Source organism: Eriocheir sinensis, unplaced genomic scaffold (genome assembly GCF_024679095.1).
Source record: "Eriocheir sinensis breed Jianghai 21 unplaced genomic scaffold, ASM2467909v1 Scaffold841, whole genome shotgun sequence".
In the NCBI taxonomy this organism is placed as follows: domain Eukaryota; kingdom Metazoa; phylum Arthropoda; class Malacostraca; order Decapoda; family Varunidae; genus Eriocheir; species Eriocheir sinensis.
Window position 1 is genome coordinate 92,198 of NW_026112210.1, and position 20,475 is coordinate 112,672.

Consider the following 20,475-nt stretch of genomic DNA (forward strand, 5'->3'; position numbering starts at 1 on the left):
GACGATTCTTGTTTTTCTGGCTTCCTCATCTACTGTACTTCTAGTCTTTAGCTCCGGAATATCGCGCACTCAACACCGGTCCTTTCACTACTCATACTCAAGATACAAAACAAACAAACTACTCTTTACGTTACCTTGGACGATACTTGTTTTTCCTAGCATCATTATCTATTGTATTTTCTTTCCAATATAAGGGGAACACGAGCAGCCTGACAAAAAGCACCTCAACGCTTCTCTAATAGCCAAAGTATCCCTAAGTTTGTGCCATTATACCGGAAATCCTCCTTCGTCCTTGGGGAAACCTGTTCAGCAATTTACGACCTTTCCCTAAGTATACCACCACCACCACCACCACCACCAAACACCTACTATCCTCATCACGACTAGTCTCCACCACATAGATGTGGCTGTGTGTGTGTGTGTGTGTGTGTGTGTGTGTGTGTGTGTGTGTGTGTGTGTGCTTGGAGGCGCCCTGAGATGGTCGTTTTGCCACCTACCGATAATCCCTATTCCCACTTGCACTGCGGTCTCCTTACTTTTCTTCGTTACTGTGGTTCCCTTCTCTCTCTCTCTCTCTCTCTCTCTCTCTCTCTCTCTCTCTCTCTCTCTCTCTCTCTCACTAGACAATTTGAATTTTCCTTTATTTTGTTAATTATTATTAAACAACATGAAGAAGCGTGTTGCTGCAGCCCTGTTACCCGCCATCCGACGCGTGAACTGCACTACTTAGCCGACTAGGCAAGATTACAGCAGAAAGAATTTGCTGGAGGCCAGTCGGTCTTCATGGACATAGCACCTCCTTTTATTACCTAACACCGATTTCCTCGATATACGGATATTTTTTATATCACATCGAAACAACGATGGGAAACTCTGCATCTCGACAGAAATTCAACGTGTGGGTAACCCTGGAGCGAGGCTCCTCCCTGGTGGACTCCATCAAGCTCTCGTGCAAGGACTCCACCTGCTGCCTGAAGAGGAGGCGTACGGTCGCCTCCGTCAAACTCCCCGTGGAAAGATGGTCTTGCGTCGCAGGGATTCGAGGCTGCCACGCCGAGGGTGAGCTGCGTGTGCCCTTGGCGAAGCTGTGCAAGAAAGACGGCAACGCGGCCGTCAGGGTGCAATGCGCCTCGCTTAGGAAGCCAGTCTTCACCTCTTCCATGCCGCTGGCCTGGCTGCTGGACAACATCAGCGGCCTCCACTTCTCTCTCTTCTGTGACGACGGGCCCGTCTTCACCAGCCTCCGGTGCAACGGGAGGCGGTGTGGCGAGCCCGTCCGGGCGGTGAGCCCTGCACCGCGTGCGGCCACTGACGGAGTGGCCAGGACCGATGAGGCTGATGCATGGGCAGCCTTTGAAGTGACGACCCATGACGACTGGTCCGTGGAGGCTGATGTTTCATGGGCAGCCCCAGACTTGGTGACCTCCGCTGCTATGGTTGAGGCTGATGCATGGGCAGCCTTTGAAGTGACGACCCATGATGACTGGTCCGTGGAGGCTGATGTTTCATGGGCAGCCCCAGACTTGGTGACCTCCGCTGCTATGGTCGAAGCTGATGCATGGGCAGCCTTTGAAGTGACAACCCATGATGACTGGTCCGTGGAGGCTGATGTTTCATGGGCAGCCCCAGACTTGGTGACCTCCGCTGCTATGGTCGAGGCTGATGATTCATGGGCAGCCTTTGAAGCAATGACCCGTGATGACTGGTCCGTGGAGGCTGATGATTCATGGGCAGCTCCAGACTTGGTGACTTCCGCTGCTATGGTCGAGGCTGATGATTCATGGGCAGCCTTTGAAGCAATGACCCGTGATGACTGGTCCGTGGAGGCTGATGATCCATGGGCATCCGCCGAATTGGTGACCGCCATCACCGATGAGGCTGATGATCCATGGGCACTCTTTGAAGTGACGACCCGTGATGACTCGTCTGATGAGGCTGATGATCCATGGGCACTGTTTGAAGTGACGACCCGTGATGACTCGTCTGATGAGGCTGATGATCTATGGGCACTCTTGGAAGTGACGACCCGTGATGACTCGTCTGATGAGGCTGATGATCCATGGGCATCCGCCGAATTGGTGGCCGCCATCTCCGAAGAGGCTGATGATCCATGCCCATCCGCCGAATTGGTGGCCGCCATCACCGAAGAGGCTGATGATGCATGGGCAGCCTTCGAGATGATGACCAGTGATGACTGGTCCGTAGAGACTGATGCCTTCCTGGACGTCACGGCCATCTGTGCTGTCGTTGTGTAAATTGTCTTGCTTCACTAAGCAGCCTGGTAACACACTCACCAGTGACCCCCGGCGCAGGCGCGAGCCACATCGTGAGCCACACTCCCGGGGAGCGAGACACCCTTCAGTGACCGTCGCTCTTATTACACCTTCAGGGGAGGAGCTCCAGCTGTATTTCTTATCTTATCAATGAAAACCTTTACAATAAAACTATTATCCTATTAATGAGTTTGCCTTACCTATTAATAATAGTGTGCCTATCACAGAGAAATTCACCACATGCACGACTGCCAAGCCTCTTCCATTCGACTACCATTCTATTAGCAAACTAATTCCTGCCTGCATGTTTAACAAATCTATATTGATCTAACGACCCATGGCTAAGAGTGCATGCCCTTTTACGAGCAGACCCTCATCAAAGGCCGTCACCCATCTATAAACTTTAATGAAGTCTACTCGCATCGTCCGCCTTTCCAGGGAATGCAAATTTAGACGTTAAAGGGCAACCCTTTTTACGGCACGCGTTCCTTTACTCACCAGTTACGGTCATATTGTACATTACACCTTTTTAAATACAGTGGAAAACAGTACAAGAAAACTACTACTACTACTGCTACTACTACTACTACTACTACTATTGCTACTACTACTACTACTACTGCTACTACTACTACTACTACTACTATTGCTACTACCTTTATTTATATATTTTTTTACATCTTGGGCTATGGTGCCGGTAGGCTTTCTTTGGGGGCCTGGTAGTCGGCTCGAGCCCACCGTGGCGCAGGCAAGTGTTTATAGTGACGCCATCTATTCGTGGCTCATGCTGCCTCCCGAGCTCATTCTTGATTTCCCTTTGACAGTTCCTGTAGACTATAGACCATAGCCACGGAAAAACTCAGCACAACGCCCATACTCCAAGTCCCAACTATGTGTTTCCAGACCTTATTCCTATGATATCAACTTTCCACGAAGCACTTTACTTGATGATGAACACCTCTAAAAATTATCCATATATCTCATATTTACTGTAATAATGATCCAACAATCTGATGTCCACTGTTAGTAATAATTTGACGCAAATGTGCAAAGCAAAAAATGTAATTGGGTGTAAAGTACTATATGTGGAATTCAAAGAAGGTGAAAAACTATAAAACCTGCCGTTGAGTAGTAAATGAGAACTTTGTATTTAGCGAAGAAAGACTGAGTACAACATGGAGAGGCATAGGCTAATACTAGTTGAAATACTACTACTATATACGATGATGATGATAATAGTAATAATAATAATAATAATAATAGAGCAAGTAGGAGTTGGATGTCTTCTGGTCTCATTAGTAACAATCCAGGGGTGTAGTAAGTAGAAAGGCAATTAAAATTAAGAAATCGCAATGGACGGACACGGGATAAAGGGAACAGATATGGAAGGAAAGAGTACCTACGCGACACACTGGGAAATAACTAATGTATAAAGAACCCAAGGCATGTTATCCACGCATTGTGCATGAAATAAAAGTTAAGCACGGTTATTTTTTCTTACCTATCAAGATTTATTTGCGAATAGTTGCCATTCAAAAGAATTAAGACTGTTTTATCTATTCCTCTATAGTTTAGCAACAGCCCTGTCACCCGCCCACACCACAAGCAGTAGCGGCAACATGACCACCACCAACAACTATCACACAAAATACTTCCACCATCACTATCATCACTACCTCCATAAACCATTGAATTCCAATACCAATGACAATATTAATCTTACCACCATCAACACCACCATTAATATCAACAGGAATACCATTACCAATATTAGTACCAACAACAATACCATTACCAGCACTATATAGTACCACCTACACCACCACCACCACCACAAACAACAACAACAACAACAACAACCATTAATACAACCACCACCCGCATCCCCAGCGCCGCCCGAGTCAGGTGTTAGTGGAGGCCGTGCGGCGAGGCAGCAGCGGGCGGGCCAGGCAGCCGCACCTCACCTGGCGGACTCGGGTTCTCCAAGGGCGCCTCCGTTGATATGATGGGCGGAAGGAAATCGTCGGCGTCGTCAGGCAGGAGCGGAGAGTCGCCCTGGACGCTGCTGGTATTGTAACTATACTCCTCCTGCCCCAAGACTTCCACGGCCGGCACCTCCTCTGGCGTGACGGGCGGAGACTCACCTTGGCTCTCCGCGGGGGGCCCGGCGGCGGCGGCCTGTGGTGGCGGCAGCAGCAGCAAGAGAAGCAGCAGGAGCAGCCAGTACCCCTTGGACGCCAAGCCCTGCACCACGGCAAGGGCTCGCCACCATCTTGGCTCCTGCAACGGAAATAATTATCTGTTAGATGCTTATAAGTGTTCATTTATTAGTGGTCTCCCAAAGTACCAAGTAGGTCTATAGAGATATAATACCGGGAAAGCAGAGAAGAATGCTTAGGGGGGGGGGGGGGGTGAAAACCACCCATGTGCGTTTAAGTTAATATTACAACACAAAAGGTAACTCATCATTTTTACTGGGGAAAAGTTTACATATTATTATGCAGTTCGTGAACAAACTGCTCCGGTGTGCGGCCGACTTCAAAGAAACTCATTGTTTCAGCGTTACTTGTAGGGCGAGCCAACCTCACCTCCCGACCGTGAAGTTACACCAAGCAGTAATTAACGGGGTCTCACCAGCACTTACGAAAACTTCATCATAGTTGGCCAATGAAGTTCCCAGTGCCGAGTCATGTAAGTTTATTCCATTCAAATTCCACTCTTTAGTTTTATCAAATTTTCCTTCCTTCCTTCAGACCCCTTTCACCTCTCACTAACAGGTTACACAAGGTTCGCACTGAACTCTGACTCTTTTCTAAGTCTAACAATACATCTGCCATCGCCTTAGAGGTTCCAGCCCCTTGATCATTCGACGAGTAAGGAGGCAGGAGGCGGCCGTGGGTGATTACTCCACTTATCTCGCCTATAATCCGCGGCACACCGAGAAGTATGACATTAAGCCACAACCTTACTGTCAGCTTAACCTTATCTACCTACCGAGGTCGACTTCCCTCAATGAAAGGTTGATTTTATTAAGTAGATCCCCGGGAGTTGCAACCTCCCGACTTAATCCATACCTCTTCACCGGTAAGAAAAAATATAAATAATCCTTAGAATTCCTTACTGACCGCCGAATCCAGTCAACACTTCCCGTCGAGTTCTTTACGTCTGGCGCCTACTAAAGGAAGGCTTCAAAAAGTTGGCGTTATTTTATTTGGCGTTTGGGATGAGGCGGCCACACATTTCTCAAGCTTTCAGCGGGGAGAGGAAAGGGCGGCGAGCTGTGACGATGATGGTTATATAATTCTATACTTTCCTAAACCTTCCCCCGCAATCAAGGAATGAAGGAAAGCCAAACGAGTTACGGTGAAAACCTTTCTCGCGGTAATGTATTTATCGCATACCTTGGAGAAGGCTGTGTGTGAAGAAGCGTCCAAGAGTTACGGGCAGTGAATAGTTTCTCCGCAAATACTTAATTTGAAACGCCTGGTCAACCGGGGGTTTAAAATTGTCAGCTTCTTTTGAGAGAGAGAGAGAGAGAGAGAGAGAGAGAGAGAGAGAGAGAGAGAGAGAGAGAGAGAGAGAGAGAGAGAGAGAGAGAGAGAGAGAGTGTGTGTGTGTGTGTGTGTGTGTGTGATTATCTGCATGACAACACCATTGCAGCCACCAAGAGAAATTTCCTCCATACAGGAGCCGAAAACACAAGACTGTCTCGGGAAAGGCCAGGCAGAGCAAAGGCTTGAAAACTACAACTTTGAGCAAAAAGTAATGAAGTGATGAACGAGGGAAAATTAACCAAATGTGACAAAAATAAACCGTCACTGCACAAAAAACGTCACATCTGTACATCCCCCAATAATCCTGCCCCTCCGTGGCGCCTCCTGCCGTCACGCACACGCAGAGGCCCTTCTCGACGACGACCGTAAATAAGACACCTGCCTGTAATTTCAGAAAGATCAGCCGCATTTCTTTTCTTTTTGGCGAGGCAAACACTATCATGTATTCAGATAAAAAGAGTGTTTCCGGATAACTTTGAGGGTACAGTGTGTGTGTGTGTGTGTGTGTGTGTGTGTGTGTGTGTGTGTGTGTGTGTGTGTGTGTGTGTGTGTGTGTGTGTGTGTGTTCTTTCATGTCTTTGTCTCTAGTTGTGTGTATCTGTCCGTTGCTCGTCTGTCTGTATGCCCAGATGCCTACCAGTCTGTCACTAACAACTTTCACCAATGAATAATACTTGAATACTGAGTTCCACGGATTTATCTTTGACAGACCTTTTTTCATCAACAAATTATCCTAGCACACGTGTATTTATGAAAAAAAAAATGGGAAAGGTTTACATAACACTCCTTTCAGTCCCTTTGCCCTTCTCACCACCGCGATGGGACGGATGGAGCGGGGGGGGGGGGGGGGGGGGGCGTGGGGGGAGCTTGGCGGGGCGCGGCGGGCAGGTAGGGCCCCCCACAGAGTTGTTCATCGGTGGCGTCGCGGGAGAAGCTACTTTGCTGATCCGCTTTTATTTATGAAGAGTGAGGAGAGAGTCGCCGCCTTTCTCTCTAAGCTGACCGGCCGCGCTGAGTGGCTGTGTCGAAACAATCCTCAACGTCTTCATTATCAGATGTGATGAGGAAAGTACACACACACACACACACACACACACACACACAGAAAGGAAGTTTTATTGTGTGTGTGAGTGTGTTTGTGTGCGTGGTACGTACTAATTAACTTTCTACGTAAATCTGTGACGGAGAAGCAGCTCAATTTTCCTTTACGTGCTGAGCAAACAACAGATTAAGTTTTACAGTTTCTATCCAGACTCTTTTTTTTTTTTCTGATTAACGTTTTTTTTTTTTCTAGGAGTGCGAAAAATGGAGGAATGATAACTGGAAAATAATCATAACCCTTAATACTTTCTTACACGTTTTCACTGTCACCGCCTCCGGCACTTGGCGCACGCAGCACGGCCGTCATGTGTGTGTGGAGGGAGCTGTGTAAATGTTTGGGATGTCCACCCATGTGGAGCTGGTAAATATATTCATCAGGTTTTGAGGTATTTTGGTAAGAAAAAAACAGACAGGTAAATAGACGGACAACGACGAGTGTTTCTTTCCTCATTGTCCGTCGCTTTCATTGTCTGCCCCCAAGTTGCAACAGAAATATATATGTTACAAGTTATTGTTCTTGCTTAAGCGTTTTGCGAGAGCATAGCCTTAAGGGAGGAGGACTGTGCATTCTGAAACGACTTCCTTTTTCCCCTCGTGACAATTCCTGCAATGTACTGGAATCCCGTGTGTGTCAGAGTCAACGGGAAGCCCAAACAGTCACACTGGGAGCGCGAGCCTGACATCGCCGACAGGTGCGAAGCGTGTATGAATCTAATCCGCTGAACCGGCTCCATAGCCTGTATAGGGGCAGCGGACTAGGATGACCTCTGAAGCTGAATTTAGCAAAAGAGCGTCCCTCAGTTTGGTGCTCAGAGAAATGTAGTGTTTCATAGTGTTTGGCATTTTCTAATGAATCGTTATTTTTTCTTACTTTTTCTTCATTCTTTCTCTTTTCGTTTAACGTCCTTATTTTCCTTTACGGAGTTGGACGGCACATCGCACAGACTGGCGAGCAAACACGAGATGAGGGCGACGTTAGCTTGCCTGGCCGTGTCCGCCCCACCCGTGTCATCTGGGGCGGTATTCTCAGACGCTTCTACCTCGCACATCAACTATTTTCAAAGGTCAAAATGGAGATTAATCGGGCTTTCATGCGGGTTTTTTCACATTCTTGGTACAGAAGAAGAGTTAAACAACCACCAGGGCCATTAAACTACCCCTGAAAATGCCCGAAACGCCTGCGAAAGCCTTGTAAAATATGTGTAATTGGGCGCCGAAAGCTTTGAGAATATGGGTCCTGGAGCGCCTGCCCGCCCCCCATCTCCTGCGGTATCAGTCCATCGACGCGCGGCGGCCTGGTGCACCTGGTGTATCTGTCTCAGGAATAGTCTTCTCCATTCCTTTATGTCCCCTATTTGTCCGCCTCTCCTCGGGGCGCGCCAGCCACCAGAGAACAGCGACGGTCGGCTTTTTATCTTGATCTCACTGATACGAGGGCACCGACGCTGCCCCCTTCACCCCCTCCTCGTGTTGAAGGGTGTTTCAAAGGGGACGGGAGGATTCTCACTCTCTCTCTCTCTCTCTCTCTCTCTCTCTCTCTCTCTCTCTCTCTCTCTCTCTCTCTCTCTCTCTCTCTCTCTCTCTCTCTCTCTCTCTCTCTCTCTCACACACACACACACACACACACACCTAGCGCGTGCGGTTTATTAGGACATCTTCAGCGAGGGAACACAATTGATAAGCCACACACACGGGACAACAACAATTACCCACGAAGACTCACTCCCGCGTCTAGGCCAGACAGACGTTTGGCCGAAGACTAATCAGCGATAGGCACGTCGGTTCGAATGATGATGAAACCCCCCGCATTCAACTGTGATAATGAGTTTTTTTTTTCGGATACACTAATGACCTAACCAGTCGAAGGGGATCCAAAAGTTTCAAGCAACCGAAGAAGTCTTTCTCGTGATACACCACCACCAAGATTACTTAATGAGTTTTTAATTAGATTTATTATTATTGTTTTACTTTGATAATCAATTTTGAGGGTGCAACTAATATGATGATGATGATGTGTGTGTGTGTGTGTGTGTGTGTGTGTGTGTGTGTGTGTGTGTCTGGCATACGCTATAGCTGCGCCTGGCCTCGGTTAGAAAATCATAATCAGTATAGAAAACGAAGATTTGTGCTCACGGTGATAATAATGACCATGCTGATACGAAAAGCATTAGTTATGACAAAAAAAAAATAGATATCAACTCGTCATTAAAATTCCATTAACTAAATATTTATTCCATTATCAGTTTTCCGAACAGTATTTGTTTGTTTGTCACTGACCATGCTGATGTCTCCTCGCCAAGCGATTCTTTCACTCAGTTAGTTTAAAAAATAGTGAGCCTTGACAATAACTAAGCTCTTATCGTTTTGGTAAAACAGATACAACTTGTGCAACTCCCATTAACTAGTAATAATAAAGAGCCTCTGTTAAGAACAAGTCAGTTGTCTTCGTGCGTTGCTCCTGCTTCGACACAAAGGAGAAAGACGATAAACACGTCTCCATTATATTTAATTTTATGGCCCAGACGCAGGAAGCAGACTTAAGCAGGTTAATCCATTTGGGTAGCTTAAAAAATGTTGAGTAAATAAGCCAATAAAAGAGTATACTAAGTGAAGACGTTTTAAGGAGCTTGTGTTGTTAAAAGAAGATAAATGATAGCGAGAGCCGAGAGGAGAGTTGATGGTGAGGGGAAGTTAGACCGGTGAGCAGTGAACGGCGTGAAAAAATATCAAGTGAGCAGAGGATTTTTTGAGTGCAGGAAGGAATAAACTATAATAAAAAGTATGAAGGTCTAGAGAGAGCAGACGAGCAGACTCCGATGGTTTGGACATGTAAAGAGAGCAGGGGAGGATACAGTGCTGGGAGTTTTGGAGGGATTGGAGGTAGAAGGAGGGAAACCAGTTGGTCGACCTAGGAAAACGTAGAGAAGGTAAGGCGGTGAATACCATGATACAAGACATTACTAAGTGAAGGGCGGCATGTTCTCAGTCGACATCTGACCAACGATCACCGCAAACCAAAGATTCCGGAACTGAATCCATTATAAGGACAAGTCTTCCAAGCTCAAAAGTACTTGCTTCAGGATAAATGGTTTGGATAATGGATAATGGTTTTCAACATCTGTTTCATCAGGTATGCAATCCCTATTATTGAATTATAATCTTGAAGTATTAACACTACATATTTTATTCCTGCACACGTGTGGAAACAGTGACCTAACAAACAAATTTACGGATATTATGAACTTTACGTTTGGAATAATGTGTTTTGCCTGTTAAAAAAATATTCTAGAAATCATGAATCACTAACAAGTTATACATTAAGACCTCTATTTTTTTCCTTTTATAAATACAGATACAATTTCCCCCGGCCGAGGCGCATCTGACGCGGCCGCAATTACCCGTCCGTCGCGGGCAGCGAGGTAGAAGGCGCCGCGTGTGAGGTCTTCGTGGAATGTTTCTCGTCCACAGGAATGAGAGGAAAGACGGCCAGAAGGTGATAGCGAGGCGTCGTATGCTCTTCACATTCCCTTCCCAGACAGGACACGACTCTTTCACCGCTCTCCACAAAATCACACCCAAGAGTTGAACCTCGTATCGGTACTCCACACCCATCAGACGCCTGTATCATAAAACTGTATAGTCAAAGACACCGCTGCACAATTACCGGTACCTTGTGAGTCCGACACTCAGTTAGTGAAACGGATGGTAAGCAGTCCAAACGCCGACATTATTTCTTTAGGGTGAGCAGAGGGTCACAGACACATAATTATGGAAAGATTCTCCGGACACGGTCATAGCATTCTCTCTCTCTCTCTCTCTCTCTCTCTCTCTCTCTCTCTCTCTCTCTCTCTCTCTCTCTCTCTCTCTCTCTCTCTCTCTCTCTCTCACACACACACACACACACACACACACACACACACACACACACACACACACACACACACACACACACACACACACACACACACACACACACACACACACACACACACACACACACACACACACACAGTAGACAAGTATCTGAGTGAGGGAAAGCTTGCCAGTGTTCATGTATATAAAAATCTTGTGAGCGCTGTGCCGCAGCGTGCACACGAAATTTGCTCAGCCTCAAAAGCTTCATAAAATACATAAATAACTAGTAACAGCTCGACAGATAATTGGCTGGCATGCTTGTGGTGCGCGTATAGAAAATATGACGCCTCTTATTATGTCCCAGCCGTGATGCCGCAGCGATTCCTCCATGACTTGTAAATCCTGGGTACTCATTTACGATCCTTACACCGAAGGCTGAATGACCCGGTGGACAGCCAGCTACAAGCGTTATCAGCGTAGGTGTGAGTTTTTTTTATATATATTTTTCTTCTTTTTTTTTTTACATCAGAGGACACGGCTCAAGGGCAATAAAAAGGGTACAAATAAAAAAAAGCCCGCCACTCGCCGCTCCTATAAAAGATAAAAGTAAAGAGTTGCCAAAAGAGGTCATTTCCGGGAGGAGATGTGTCTTGATAGAGGTGTGTTTTGTGTTGCTAGTCGCGTTTACCCCAAGTGTTCGACGTTTACCTACCGTGGTGTGTTGAATGGTAAGATGTTAGTAAATGTAAACAAACCGATCGCTCTTGAGAAGCACGGGGCCACTATGAAGGACGTATATTAGGATTGTATTTACCGGACCTTTTCAGTCGTTTAGGGTGAGATGCAGGAGGTGGGTCGGCGATCAGCAGGAGGCAAAGGCAGACGGGAAATACCCAGCTCCTTCAAGGCCATTTGGGTTACTCTCAGATCCTGTGTCAAATTGTTAAAACTATCTGATGTTCCCGCTCAAAATCACCGCTATTGCGTTAATGAATTTAATGTTGAGGTTCGAACCTTTAAAGAAAAGAACACAACAGAATATTTGGCTATGCTCAGAGCTTATTTCTTTACATACCAGCAACAATTTGGCACTAACAGAAAAAATATCTAATGTTGCTGCCCAAAATCACTGTTGTTGCGTAAAGAAATCTAATGTTGAGGATCTAACATGTACAGACAAGAACACAACAGAAGCTTTGGATAAAATCGGAACTGCTTTCTAAATATAAAAACGACAATTTGGCATCAGCAGAAAAAAAAAATATCTGACGTTGCTGCTCAAAACTGCTGTCATTGCACAAAGACCATTACCATTAAAACCATTAAAGAAAAGAACACAACAGAAGCTTTGGATAAACTAGTAACTGAATACATGACAACGGCACTTTGCCATCAACGAAAAAATTTTAAAAATCTTGACAAGTCCTGAGCAATCATTCATCTTCCTATCTTAAGCTGACCGCAAGACAGTCACCCGAGAAGCGCAAGTCATCCCCGTAACATCTTTCATTCGTCGACTAACAACCAGGAATGAGTCGCAGGGAGGGGCGGCAGATGGGCCTACGAGAGGCGAGAGATAGAATACTGTGGGGAAAGGGAGAGAGTAACAAGATCCGTCCTTTACAGGTGGAGAAAGGAAGGTGTGTGTATGGGGAGTGTGTGTGTGTGTGTGTGTGTGTGTGTGTGTGTGTGTGTGTGTGTGTGTGTGTCTGTGTGTGTGTGTGTGTGTCTGTGTGTGTGTGTGTGTCTGTGTGTGTGTGTGTGTGTGTTGTTTTAAATGCACACCCAGTAATCACAACAAGCGGACTCCTTATCTAGATCGAATCGAAATCAAATTACCAAACAATAATTGTGTGATTTTTTGAGAGAGAGAGAGAGAGAGAGAGAGAGAGAGAGAGAGAGAGAGAGAGAGAGAGAGAGAGAGAGAGAGAGAGCACCCACGCTATGACCTTTTCGTTTCTGCTCTGCGTGGGACGATTAATCTTGAAGGTGTTTGGGGAAGGTGCACAGCTGACAACCGGTTCTCTCTCTCTCTCTCTCTCTCTCTCTCTCTCTCTCTCTCTCTCTCTCTCTGTCCGTTTTTTCATTTGTTTGTTTGTTTGTTTGTTTGTTTGTTTACTTGCTTGATTGTTTATTTGTTTGTGTGTAGGTGTGAGTGAGTGAATGAGTGTGTGTGTGTGTGTGTGTGTGTGTGTGTGTGTGTGTGTGTGTGTGTGTGTGTGTGCGCGTGTGTGAAAGCACCTGCCAAACTGTGCTTCTCGCCGGCCTGTCTGTCTGCCTGTCTGTCTGTCTGTCTGTCTGCCTAACATCTTCCTCAACGCCTACCTATTTGTGTGTGTCAGGCCATATCTGCGTCTTGATTTTGGTCGGGAATGAGTTCAAGCTTGACTGGGGCTGGTTTTGGAGGATTGCCTAACGCGACGGCTACATAAAGCGCCAGCGAGTTGACTAATGCGGCCAAACTAGTTATGCATGTGAGAAAACGTCATATCAAAGTTTATTATTTTTTTAGCGAAGGGCTTTGGCGCTAAATATTTTTTTACGTCAAAGAAAACGGCTCAAGGGCAACAAAAAGTGCAAAAAAAAAAGCCCGCTATTCGCCGCTCACCAAATTATACATGAGGAAAACTATAACCGTCGAAGCATTTTATATTTGTTGGATTGCCAAATGACTCTTTTTTTTTTTATATATATTCGTTATTTGATATTACATAAAACAAGTCTTTCCCACACTACTTAAGAATACTATATCATGAGTTCTCCCAGAGTTCCATGCCAAAGGATTCATTTTGTTTTCCTTTTTATGTACTTTTTTTTATCATATCCGTTATTTGATGCTACATAGAACAAGTCTTTCTCACACTGCTTAGGAACACTATCATTAGTTCTCATAAAGTTCCATGCGAAAAACATTTTTTTTCATTGTTTTTGTACTTTTTTTATCATATCCGTTATTTGAATCTACATAAAACAAGTCTTTCTATCACTGCTTAAGAATACAATCATTTATACCTTTCTGAGAGTCATCGGTGAACTTTTTCTCAAACCGTCGTTCCACAGTTCCGTCTCTACAAGCGGCCAGAAGAGTCTTGAGCCGCCCAGCGCATCCCGTCGACTTCTTTTCTATGAGACGCCTCATTCTGACTTCTTGATGACTACCTGTTCTCCTTCTAAATCCCTCTCAAGCCCCCTACCCCTCATCCCTCATCTCTCTCTCTCTCTCTCTCTCTCTCTCTCTCTCTCTCTCTCTCTCTCTCTCTCTCTCTCTCTCTCTCTCTCTCTCTCGTTCCTTCCCTTGTGTCTCCTCCGGGCCGGGTCTAAGCTTGACCATCCCAGCGAGTCAATAAGGCCCACACAAAAGGCTTTACCGATCCACCCGGCGCCGTGATCACCGCCCGCTCCTGTCACCAGCCTGAGCCCCTCCAGCCAACTCCAGCCCGGCAAACACCACCCAGTCCTGTCCCCCGAAAAACTGCTGACACCCTTACCGAGCTTCCCGTGGCGGAGGAAGATGAAGGAAGAAGAGATGGAAGAAGTGAGGTCGTAATACACTTCCAATGGTCGCAACACTTCGAACTATAAATAAACGTGTCGTGGAAGGGGTGAGAAATGTATGTGTATGTGGAGGGAAAAAGGAGTATATGAGAATGGAGGTGGGTGGAGGGCGTAGTGGTGAAGATGGGAGTGCGTGACTGGGTGGATGGATGTGGGTGTATGTGAGTGTATGTGGAGCAAGAATGGGAATGGAGGTGGGCCAGATTGGGTGAAGGACGTGGTGAAGACAGGATTGGGGGAGTGAGCAGGTGTGTATGTGAAGGAAGGAGGAGCAGCGTTGCCAAATTATCGTTCACATCCCACTGTATTGTCGTAGTTTCTGACCAATAACTATAGCAAAAAAGCACATAGAAACATCACTAAATAGGAGTTTTAACGCTAACTTCAATTTTCTATCGTCATTTGTGTAGGTACGAGAGTTTGAGGCTTAAAAAGGATGAATACAATGTGGTGAATACGAAAATCTGGCAACCCTGGGGAGGAGGTATGTGGTAGAGGAGTTGGGTCAGTCTGGGTGGTGAAGATGGGAGTGAGCCAGTGTGTGGGCGTGCTGGGCGGAGGAGGAAGTGAAGGCGGGGAAGGGAGACACTGCACCAACACCGCAAAGGATATTGCTTCTAAAACGAAGACGAAAAGGCAAATATTTTCTCTGGGTGATGATCGAGAGAGAGAGAGAGAGAGAGAGAGAGAGAGAGAGAGAGAGAGAGAGAGAGAGAGAGAGAGAGAGAGAGAGAGAGAGAGTTGGGGGGTGGCATGTTTATACACACACACACACACACACACACACACACACACACACACACACACACACACATACACACCACAATAAAAAAATGAGTACACGCAAACATAAAATATATACACAGAAAACAAACAAACAAAAAAAAACGGGCCATCACGCCAGAACACACACACACACACACACACACACACACACACACACACACACACACACACACACACTCGATGGAGAGTAAACGAAAGTCAAGACGGTAAACAAAATCAAACAACTCGGGCCATATCACCGCCTGGTGGGGTGCGCGCGGCGAGGGGGTGCCGGCGGCGACCCTCAAGCAGGTTTTTATGCTCAGCCTGATAGTATAGTAATGCAAAATGCCACGTTTCTTATTGCATGACAGGGATTATCTGTCAAAGGTAACAAGCGTGCATTCTTGGTACGACGTTATCACCTTTATATTCATTGAAATTTGATAGTACACTCAGGCACGCCTAGGCTTTATATATGGGGCATGTTTGTGAAGAACACTTGTGTGGCGTAACTGTTATATCATCAGTAGGGTTCAAACCGTTTAAACCGTAGACCTGTGCCGTAATTCTTAACCGCTGTTCCTTATTTCATCATTAATAAGTCGCTCAGGGTCATAGTACTGAGATGTTTATGTGGTTACGACTGACTGAACATGTCTGTACAGCTTAGTAACATTTTCGGTTTGATAGGAAAGACCCGTCCTTTTTTCCCTCCAAGGCATCGGGGTAGCACACTGCTGTCTGAAGTCACGGGGTCGTATCATAAGACATTCCGTCGCCCAAGAACACATATTTGACATGGCTTTCGTAGGAGTTGTATGCATTTCCAGGAGTAGTTTTATGACCCTGGTGTTAGTTTGACTCTTCTTCTGTACCGTGATCCAAAGGAAACACTCATTAGAACTGTAAGTACAACGCGGCGTTTCTTGCTGCTGCACCACGTGTAAACGCCGCCGCGTGCCAATGTCTGACGAAACCGGAGCAAAACATAGAAATGAGCTTGGTGAGTAAAGTGGCGAAAATAACAATTGTGAGGCAAAAGTCACTTGAGTTATTTCAAAGGTGTTCTGTTTTCTACCCAGGCGCCCCTCCTACAAGCCGCCCCCCCCCTCTCCGACACACGCTCAGTACCCCTTGCCCTATCTTTACAATGTGTCTGTCGTTCTGAACTCACATGCAGGCAGACTTATCAGCATTTGTTAATTGTTACTTGCACCGACAAGTTTTCTCCTCCTCCTTCTCCTCCTCCTCCTCCTCCACCTCCACCTCCTCCTCCTCCTCCTCCACCTCCTCCTCCTCCTGTGTGCAGCCACCGCCAGCTTTGATTTCACTGTCATGTTCATAACGTTTGTCATCACTACTGCCCGACAAGCCGATGACCAGCCCTCCCTGTGCACATCCTTGCCAGTCTGACGGCCCGACACCTTACCCGGGCAATGTTTAAATGAATTTTCATCTTCCAGCTGTGATTTACGGGACAAGCAGACAATAAGACATTCTTCATCTTAGACAAACAATAGAAGAAATTATTACTACGCTAGAAGTGAGGCTGACAAGTCCCCGGCGATGCATCAGGCGCCTACCCAGGACCCGACGACCTTGAGACGCGAGGCTCGTGAATTATCCTCCCGTGTCAGTAGACAATATGTGCACGTTGCCGGCCATTACCTTTGTTGCGCTGTTCCTTTGTGACGGCCAAGCTACTACACTGCACCTCAACAGGTATATGCAGGCAATCATTTATAGAGCAAACCTGTCGAGCAGATTACTCGCTGAATGGATGTTCGTGGTCTGTCTGAGATGCTTTATTGAAAACCAAGCCACTAACACACAAAAACCTAGCCGGCCAGTATACTGCCGAAGGAACATTTGCATGCCAGAGCTGAAAGAACTACACAACGCGTCCAACATGAAACAGAGTTAATAAAACAATGATCATGGGTTGGCAGCCATTCACGTTAAGAGTAAGGCTACACGGCTGCGGGAAGTAGGGCGCAGATTTCCATAAAGAGCCATAACTTGTGCCATGTGGACTTTATTAGGTAGTTCTTTTGCCTGACTTCATTCTGTACTAAAGACGATGTATTTTTTTCCTATATTGTGCTTCTTATGGCTTTCTTACCTTAGTTTTTCACGTGTTTGACGTGGCTAAGGTTCCCCGTCCTGGTCAATATTGATGAATGGTAGGTAAAGATTTTCGGCCACTCGACGGCCGTGAAAGTCAGCCGCGTGTAATGACCACTCAGCCAGCACCTCCTCTGCACCACACACACACACACACACACACACACACACACACACACACACACACACACACACACACACGGGGAGGCGGTGGCTGAACGGATAGCGAGACGGCCCCGCGTTCAGGAGGACGCGAGTTCAATCCCCGACCGGTGCCACCAGGCTGGGATTTTTCAGCCGCCGCCGAGTGGCTTAAAGCTACCCACATGTTGTCCAGAAGACCACCTATCAACCCGGACTCTAGATTCTTGGATCAAAGATGAGCTCCGGGGGGGGCAGCATGAGCCAATGAAAGATGGCGCCACTATAAACATTCGCCAGCGCCAGAACGGGCTGGGCCGACCATCAGGACCCACCGGAAAGAAGCCTTGGACCGACCATCAGGATCCACCGGGAAGAAGCCTACCGGCGCAATAGGCCGCGACGTAAAACACACACACACACACACACACACACACACACACACACACACACACACACACACACACACACACACACAAATATATATTTAGGCACTTAAAAAACTTTTCCGCCTTTCTCTCAGCTATGTAATATCCATGAAAATAAATCTACCGCAAGCACATCACAACTCAGAGAGAAAGAAAAAAATAAAGATCACCTGAGAAAAAAAAAAAAGGGATTACTTCTGATTCGCTTCACTGGATCTTAAATTTTCGTGGATTCTGATTTGGAAAGAAAAAGTTAGCCTGTGAGTTAATGCCTGTGGGACGGCTCTCGAAAAACAGTGAATGCTTGCACAAGATACTAAGTCGAAACATAAATCAAAAACAGAATGGTTAGAAAGCCAACTATAGGCGATGCAGACTATGATTAGGAAAAGCAAAGTGAACACGACTCAGAGTTCGGCCCAGGAACCTGTACTCTGAATACGCAACGACTTATCGGGGCAGAAATTTGTACTTGCAGTCAAGGAGAATAAAATGCCACCCCAAGACTCAAGCATGATAATTAAGGAAGCCAAACAGCGTGGAATGTCAAATCAACGCAAATTAAGCAGCCTGCATAAAGGAAACCGTTCATTATCGACGAAACATGAACTGCGATGGTCTGGTGGTATTTGGACAATCAAAAAGAGCAACACCCCTTAATCTACATGAGTTAACGACCCTGACTGCCACTTTACTACGAACACTAATAACGAGGTATACCAGGAGGTGGTGTCCTTGGTTCCTTAAGTAACTATAAGAACGAGTTTCAAAAGCTTTCAACCTCAATGCTCGTGATCATACCATTCAGTTAGGTTACAAGTACCTCCCATGCCGAGCGAGCTGTATATCCATAAAGACCTAGGGGCGTCGGGCTCCATACGGGTAACGTGAACGATGGCAACCAATTGATTTCAATCATTTGCAATTCAATGAATGTGAGCAGCCACGCCTTCACTGGCTTAAGGGCACCATGATAGGAGTTTGATAAATCGTTTCAAAGAGAATCATGGCAGTCCTTATCATTTAGGGCATTTACTTGTCTGGGTATTTTTTGGTGTGCCCGCATTGCACATTGTATACGTCTCATGTTCATATTGATGTTGTTTTGTGCTCTCTGCATTGGCCGACAACCCCCCACCATGTATTACTCAGTTTTGGTAATTATTCTTCCTTCCTCCATTCACTCTGTCACCTAGGCCCTTCACCGGCACCAAGCACGATATAAGGGACGAGACACAAGAGAAACACTACACTTACGGGTACGAAGTGTGAAATCGTCAACTGAACCTAGTCGCCCATCACCTTTCCCTCGCATACCGCTCAACGTCTACTTTTAAGGGTCGTGAGGTTGCTGGGGCTACTAGGCTCAAGCCCTGTCAGTCATGGGGCACACGACAAACTTTTTTCTTCTGCAGCATTATTATCCCGTTTCTATACGGGGTAGCTGTTTTTGATGAGTCTCCTCCATCAAACCCTGTCCTCCGCCACTTCAAGGTCCAAGTTCCGCCACAATACAGTCCTTCCATCTCGTCCTGGGTCTTCCTCTCTTCCTTCTGCCACCCACTTCCATGTCCATTATCCGCCTTTCACAACTCCCTTCCTCTCTCCTCCTGACATGACCAAACCATCTCAGTCTCGCTTCCTGCACACGACAAACATCAACCTACAAGTAATCCCATGCACCGAATCAGATCTTACAGAAGACTTTCCTGGCTTTGGAGAAGTGGAGCCCTCAGATTACTTCATTTACACAGGCTATATGTATGTGACGGAGTATGGAATTTTCAACTCTGAAATTATCAATGCATAAAGTGAATACTCTCGTTTGTTTGGGGCATTACATTTTTGTCTTTTGTAGCATCCACGATAATTTTTGGCGGTCCATTTTTCATTTGTCACAATACTCAGTGTGTGACTGAAGGGCCAGGCCACAGCCCCTTCCGAACTCACACCACAAACAAACAGACGATGACGTTCCTCACACTTCCTGAGTCTGAAGTACACCCACAGTCCATTCGGTACAAAACAAATAAATAAACTACCACTAATCAGACTTTCCTGAATCTCAGTCACCCCAACATGGCAGTTCGATAACTTATCGTATAAGTAATCAACTGTTGGTGATACTTCACAGATAAGAAAAATTATGAATGTACAAGAATGGAACAGTTGGCCAACAGAAAAGCGATAAACTAGTTGGGTCAGTCTTCCAAGTCGTGCCGCGACCATAAGGAAACGTTCATAGCCCAAGGGCGCCGCGAAACCCCACGCCGAGGACAACTGGGTGATGAAGTGTAGGGTACACATAGACAGCATCGGACTTCGTAATCAATGTGTGCAGACGCCAAAAAAGCTCCGTCGCCTGACCTGCCAATTAATGAACCTTGGGACTCACCGATCCATGAACTGTAGCACCAGACACAGAGTTCCCGTTGACTTCTGGTAGTTGGTGTAGACTGTAGAGGAAGTCTTTTTTTTTATATATAGGCAATCAGCAGATCATTGCTACAAGGCCGATATAGGGGTTGAAGGGGATCGTCGGCCCGAGGGGAACAGGACGAGAACTGGGGGTTTGCCTGTGAATGGGAGGGTAAAGGAGGGCTGGGTATGTTCTCTTTAGTAATGCAAATATTTCGAAGATTATCAATATATGTCTTATTACTGTCACTATGATGA

The 20,475-nt window shown here is 46.3% G+C and overlaps 1 protein-coding gene across 1 annotated transcript; it reads right to left on the minus strand.

The window, feature by feature from the left end:
* Positions 1-681: 681 nt before the first annotated feature.
* Positions 682-2,439, minus strand: LOC126994643 (uncharacterized). Its single transcript, XM_050853948.1, has 2 exons — positions 1,640-2,439; positions 682-1,531 (listed from the first exon to the last, which is right to left on the minus strand). Exons 1-2 carry the CDS (start codon positions 2,234-2,236, stop codon positions 848-850), a joined length of 1,281 nt encoding a protein of 426 aa, XP_050709905.1. The 5' UTR covers positions 2,237-2,439; the 3' UTR covers positions 682-847.
* Between the last annotated feature and the right edge of the window lie 18,036 nt (positions 2,440-20,475).